The 7,101-nt window shown below is 35.5% G+C and overlaps 1 protein-coding gene across 7 annotated transcripts in view; it reads right to left on the bottom strand.

The window, feature by feature from the left end:
- Positions 1-1,507: 1,507 nt before the first annotated feature.
- Positions 1,508-7,101, bottom strand: part of LOC136040271 (zinc finger protein 665-like) — a 131,330-nt gene continuing 125,736 nt past the window's right edge. For 6 of the 7 annotated variants that reach the window (XM_065724508.1, XM_065724509.1, XM_065724511.1 and 3 more), the window contains one exon: positions 1,508-5,429. In XM_065724508.1, the coding sequence (XP_065580580.1) occupies positions 3,334-5,429 (2,096 nt within the window). In that variant the 3' untranslated portion in view covers positions 1,508-3,333. The remainder of the gene's footprint in view (positions 5,430-7,101) is intronic. The other variant, XM_065724513.1, reaches the window with a different exon arrangement.

The following is a 7,101-nucleotide window of genomic DNA, read 5'->3' as shown; positions in this document are numbered from 1 at the left end:
AGCAAACACATATAATTACTGAGACTTTCAACAATGTTGAAAAAATAGATGTCAAAAAACTTTGTTTGGATGTTTGTTTTTGGGAAATGATGGGCGTAGAAGAGGGGGGGGGGGGTTCAACCCACTAAGTTTCATCCCGATCTTTACACTCTAACCGTTTTCTAATATTTTCGGTCTCCCCCTCCAACTTCCCCCAATGTCACCGGAACCGGTCAGGATTTAAAATAAGAGTTCTGAGACACGAGGTCCTTCTTAATAGCAAATTTAATTAAGATCTGATAACCCGTTCGTAAGTTAAAAATACCTCATTTTTCATAATTTTTCTAAACTCACCAAGCCCCCCAACGAGATCAAATCCGGTCTGATCTTGTCAATCACGTATCTAGGATTTGTGCTTATTCTTCCCACCAAGCATCATTACGATCTGTCCACTCCAAGTGTTTTCCAAAATTTCCGGTTTCCTCCTCCAACTCCCCCCAGTGTCACCAGATACAGTCAGAATTTACCATAAGAGGTCTGAGACACATGTTTCTTCTAAATATCTAATTTCACTAAGATCCAATCACCCATTCGTAAGTTAAAAATGCCTCATTTTTTCAATTTGTTTCTAATTATGCCCCCCCCCCCCAACTCCCCCAAAGAGAACAGATCCAATCCGGTTATGTCAATCATGTATCTAGGACTTGCTCTTATTCTTCCCACCAAGTTTCATCCCGATCTTTCTACTTTAAGCGTTTTCAAGATTTCTGCCCCCCCCCACTCCACCAAACGACACCAGATCCCCGAACGACATCAAAATTATTATGAATGAGTAATTTTGGAATATATTACTCTTGAACAACTTATTTATAAACTAGTGATACGTTTTAACCACTTTTCAATAACTTAACTAGAGTTGATAAATTCTTTGTGTGGGTACGAAAATGAAATACATTTCAGGCCCCTGTAAGGGCTCAAGATGCAATTAACCCCAGAAGTGATCATTGAATTATGAAAAACCATAAAGACTCGTCAAATAGCGTTTTTATTTTCATCCCAGCTAAATTATATAGTCCACTGTAGATTTACCACCATTTTTATTCAGCATAACTGAAAGGTCCAACCCCAGCCGACGAGGCATGGGCTGTATTGAACTAAATCAAAACAAATCATGTTTATTTAGATGGTCAAAAGGGCTTATCTCAGATGGTATTAGATTGTAGCTTCCAGAGAAAGATGAGGGGGGATTATCAATTAACTCAAAGGCAATATGTGTTGAAATTTTTTCAACAAATAGTTTCAGCTGACCAAAATAGAATTTGCACTTTAAAAAAAACAAAACACATTTTAAATGATTCCTCTTTGATTTAATAAATCCAAAGTTAATAAGACTCTTAGATTAAATATATATATAATATATATTAAATTAAATATAATATATATATATATATATATATATATATATATATATATATATATATATATATATATATATATATATATATATATATATATATATAAATGGTTAATCCACATTCAATTATATTTTTCAATAATCTTGGTTATGATGGTGATTTTTTTTTATATTACGTGAAACAACACAAAGCTCGAAAAATTCAGTAAAGCGCACATTATATTCTGGTCTCTTAGAAGGCTTGAGAAGGGAGGAAGCTCCACATCTCTTAGTTTCTGTTCATTTAACAGTTATTTGTTGAATTCAGTTATTTCAATTTGACTGAAGTTATTTGTTTAATTCAGTTACTTGAGTTTCACTCTATTCCTGTTCGATTTGGGTTACATATATTTATTTTTTTGTGCTTAATCATAATATAACTATATTACGGTTTGTCTTTGATTTGATATAGCTCTTTGATTTGATATAGCTCTTTACTTTTCTTTCAATAATTTATTTTGTGGAGTCTCTTTTTTAATCAACCAAAAATAAGTCTCAATTCACGAGCAACACTGTCTTTGGTGAATATAAAGCATCGCAAGTTCAAAAGTAAAAACACGTCGAGTCTTACGAGTTATTCCTAAGTAATTACCCTCTACCAGGCTCCTCGGAGAAAAACAATGAAAGTTGGTTTAATTTTTACTTTAAATTATGGTCCTATTGACTTAGGACTTCCAAACAATAGACAAACAAACAAAAGCAACGCAAAACAAAAGTCAGGTCAATAATTACATTCTAATCACAGATCAAAAATTAGGCCCATTTTCTGGTGAGTGAGAGTTTTGTCCTTGGTTAGAATTTGAGGGGGGTTTAGGGTCTGTTTAGAAAAGAAACTTATTGCAGAACTTTTAATTCGCCCAGAAAAATTTTGTATACTTTTTTCACGGCCAATTTAGAGTCACGGAAATTATTTTTTGCTCACTGGGACCGTGATGGATCATGGGCCCAAGATCATTATATTGGGCATGAACCCAAAGATCAATTATGGACCATGGACGATGGACCACAGATAAATTATATTGCGCATTTTAAGATACATTTCAGGGAGGTTTGATACTCTTTCCTGAGCACCAGAGGTGCCTTTGCGCAAGAAATTTGTAGATGTAAGTTCCGACTGATAAATAAAGCACTGGAACTGTTGGTGTTCCTCGGGCAATACCAATCAAAATAAAGTTTTGGTTTTATTTCGAACCAATTTTGGCGCCAAATGGGCACATATTTTGACAAACAAAAAGGTTTTTTACTTTTTTTCCGGTAAATTTGATTCCCTGGGTGCATATTTCAACCAGTGACATTCAATAAAATATTAGCCAATTTTTGAGACCACCCTTTAGAATAAAAATCGATATTCACTTGGCCGGCTAAACAATACTGAAAATTTCTGATCTAGAAAATAGACTATTTAGTCAAGACTTGAGATGAAGCTTCGTAGTTTAACATTATTTGTTGTCAAGAAAGAAAAATATTTTTTTTCCACTTGCTTACTAAAATAGTTTTCACGCCATTCGAAAATAAAGCTTAAAACTTTTTGAACCTAATGTATTGACAAACTAATATTTTTTTTGTGCTAGGATAAGACCCGTGTCCCACCGTGGCTGAATTTCTTTTTTTTCTTATTGCTGTCCTATTATCAGTGGTGTTTTTCAAGCTCTGTAATCATCTTTCTGTCACGACCACCTGATATAAGACACTTATTACTACACTAATTTACCACTTACACTAAGTCAATTAATTATTCATGTTATTACAATGATAAAAATGCTAAGTGTTGCCAAACGCAAGATAGCGTTGATAATGTTTTTATTTGTCAACCCTAGTGCCAATTCCACTTATAAGTTTTCCTCTTTGAACAGGACCTTGATTTTCTTGTTAAAAGTTTGGAAACTTAAAAATCCTGATAATCATGCGTTTTGGACACCTGCGTGCACAATTTGATGCCTGTTCAAATCGCTCGATGAAGAAAAGCATTTCTTACACAGATCACACTCAAATGGCTTCTCACCTGTATGCCGTCTTAGATGCTCTTTCAAATTGCCTGACGAAGAAAAGCATTTCTTACATATCTCACATTTAAAAGGCTTCTCACCTGTGTGCACAATTTGATGCCTGTTCAGATCCCTTGACACAGAAAAGCATTTCTTACATAGATCACACTCAAATGGCTTCTCACCTGTGTGCCGTCTTAGATGGTATTTCAAATTGCTTGACGAAGAAAAGCATTTTTTACATATCTCACATTTAAAAGGCTTCTCACCTGTGTGCACAATTTGATGCCTGTTCAGATCCATTAACACAGAAAAGCATTTCTTACATATATCACACTCAAATGGCTTCTCACCTGTATGCCGTCTTAGATGGTCTTTCAAATTGCTTGACGAAGAAAAGCATTTTTTACATATCTCACATTTAAAAGGCTTCTCACCTGTGTGCACAATTTGATGCCTGTTCAGATCCCTTGACACAGAAAAGCATTTCTTACATATATCACACTCAAATGGCCTCTCACCTGTATGCTGTTTTTGATGCTCTTTCAAATAGCTTGACGAAGAAAAGCATTTTTTACATATCTCACATTTAAAAGGCTTCTCACCTGTGTGCACAATTTGATGCCTGTTCAGACGGCTTGAAGTAGAAAAGCATTTCTTACACATATCACAGTCAAATGGCCTCTCACCAGTATGCACTCTTCGATGCTGTTTCAAATTGGTTGACTGAGAAAAGCATTTCTTACATATATCACACTCAAATGGCCTCTCACCAGTATGCAGTCTTCGATGTTGTTTCAAATTGCTTGATTTGGAAAAGCATTTCTTACACAGATCACACTCAAATGGCTTCTCACCTGTATGCCGTCTTAGATGGTCTTTCAAATTGCTTGACGAAGAAAAGCATTTTCTACATATCTCACATTTAAAAGGCTTCTCACCGGTGTGAACAATTTGATGTCTATTCAAAAGACATGATCTAGAAAAGCATTTCTTACATATATCACACTCAAATGGCCTCTCACCTGTATGCTGTTTTTGATGCTCTTTCAAATAGCTTGACGAAGAAAAGCATTTTTTACATATCTCACATTTAAAAGGCTTCTCACCTGTGTGCACAATTTGATGCCTGTTCAGACGGCTTGAAGTAGAAAAGCATTTCTTACACATATCACAGTCAAATGGCCTCTCACCAGTATGCACTCTTCGATGCTGTTTCAAATTGGTTGACTGAGAAAAGCATTTCTTACATATCTCACATTCAAAAGGCTTCTCACCTGTGTGAACAAATTGATGCTGTTTCAAATTGCTTGACGAAGAAAAGCCTTTCTTACATATGTCACACTTAATTTGCTTCTCACCTGTATCCAGGATTTGATGCATATTCGAATCACTTAGCTTAGGAAAACATTTCTTACATGAACTACATTTATGTATTTTATTTTCAGTGTGTTTATTTTTACGCTTCTTTAATTTTCTGTGCTTTTTATTGTTCAACCGACAATCCAAGTATTTTTTTTTAATGTCTAAATCTTTTTCATCAGATTCCGATTTAGATGAATTTGTGTAGCCACTTGTAGACTGATTCTGTGAAACGTCTAGTGATTCATTTTCCTGCAGGTCAAGTTCAAACATCCTTGGCAAAAAATGTCCTTCTAAAACTAGATGTTGTCTCATATCACCAATAGATTCTTTTAAACAAATGGCACATCTCCTTGTCCCTCCCATTTGGTGTTCCATGAAATGAACAACAAAATTGCTGTAATCACGTTCTACTGTAGGGCAGAGAACACACTCTATTGGTGTAAGCTCTTCACAGCCAGTATCAGCGTGAAGATCGAGCATCAAAAAGGATTTCTCTGCTTTTCCACAGGAGCCGCACCGCCAGATTCCAATTGTTAATTCTTCAATAGCCTTCTCTGTCAGTTTTTTCACCATAACAATCGGTTTCGGGCCTAACAGTATTGCCTGACTCAAATCGTCAGACCTGCACACAGAAAAATGCATCGTCCCTGTAGTAAAAAAAAATCAATTAAATTTCGTTACTGAAATTAATAAAATAAAAAAACCCACAGAAATTGGCATTATAAAAATTAGGACCCGACCGACATATCGGTCGGCCAGTATTATCAGACCGATATGGCGGGGGGGGGGGGGTCAGTGTCATTATCTGATATAAATATCGGGAAATAAATATCGAATGCATGTCAATTTTTTTCTTGCCTTTATAGGCAACTTACTTACTCCTGATGCAGCAATGTTCAAAATGTATGATGAGTTCTAAAACGTACAACTTCTACAAAAACAACTATAGAGAATACAATAAACCATGCACTTCTGAATAATGAATGTCCACTTGTGTAGGTGAAAGATATAAATTTCAATCGATTAAAACTATGGTATCTAGTCTGGGGCACAGCTATGGGGGAGAGGTTCCAAGGTGTCGGCGCCATGTGCCGACATCTTGGAAAATTTACCCATTTACCTTGTTTCCGCATTGGCTGGCATACTGGACGATTCTGTCGACACATTCTTAAAATCCCCCCCCTCTAAACTTAAAACCCTAGTCGTATCCCTGAATTCAAACGAAGGAGAGTAGGTGCATGAGATTTGATTGACTGCCTGTTTGATAACATGCCAGCAACTTCAACAAGGTAAGAAGAAAAGTCAACAGATAATATTGATCAGCAGCTGGGAAGGTACATGAGTAATGCTGTCACTGACAAGAAAAAAACTGTCTGTTAGAGCGTTGGCGAAAAACCAGTAATCATTTCAAAAGACTTGAAAAACTTGCACCGAAGTATCTCTGCCTTTCCGCTCTCCTCCAACCCAAGTAAAAGAGTTTTCAGTACATATTGGGTTACGCTGGGGCAAACATTACAGTTTGATCCATTTGGACTAGACTAATCAAGCACTATCCAGACTAGAACTGTTCTTGGTTTAATTGTTTTTTAAATATTTTCTAAACAATTTTTTTTTGTATTATTTGGAATCTGTAGAGAATTATTGAGGTTGTTCCTGGGTTTTTAATAGACCAGGAAGGAGCATGTGAGCATGAATTTGGGCGGAGAATGCGAGGTTTCAACTTTATGTAAGCAGTGTTGTGCCAAGTACTTCTTTTTTTTTACTTAAGTACAAGTACCAAGTACTCAGAGAAATTTTAACTTAAGTACAAGTGTTAAGTACTTCTCTAAGAATATACTTAAGTAATAAGTAGTTTTGAAAAAGTACTTCAGTACTTAAGTACTCAAGTATTTCGATTTTACTTGAATTTTGCTTCAATTAAGATATGAAAAGAAAACAAATTACAAAGAACATTCATTACAGCTTCATAATAACTTTTAATTTCTTTCTTGCTGCTTTCAATGGCAGAAGCTTTTCAAACACCATTTCCAAGCATGTTTCTTTTTAAAGTAAAAAATTCCAAAACCTACCAAAAAAAAAGTATTTGTGCTGGTGCAGACAAAGGAAAGATACAGCTGTACTTCCTGAAAACTTTCATTACCCTTTGGTACGCTTTGAGCACAGATAGTTCCTTTCGCTTTTCATTAAAATTTGACAAAACTTCACAGAATTGGTTTCACGGCCACGGTTGCCATAATTATCATGAGTAGTTTTTTCAGCACTAAGATCAAAGTATTCATCTCCAGACAAAAAGCCACCTTTATCAGCCTTTATCAGGAA

Source organism: Artemia franciscana, chromosome 20 (genome assembly GCF_032884065.1).
Source record: "Artemia franciscana chromosome 20, ASM3288406v1, whole genome shotgun sequence".
Classification (NCBI taxonomy): domain Eukaryota; kingdom Metazoa; phylum Arthropoda; class Branchiopoda; order Anostraca; family Artemiidae; genus Artemia; species Artemia franciscana.
This window is presented reverse-complemented; position numbering and strand designations above follow the sequence as displayed.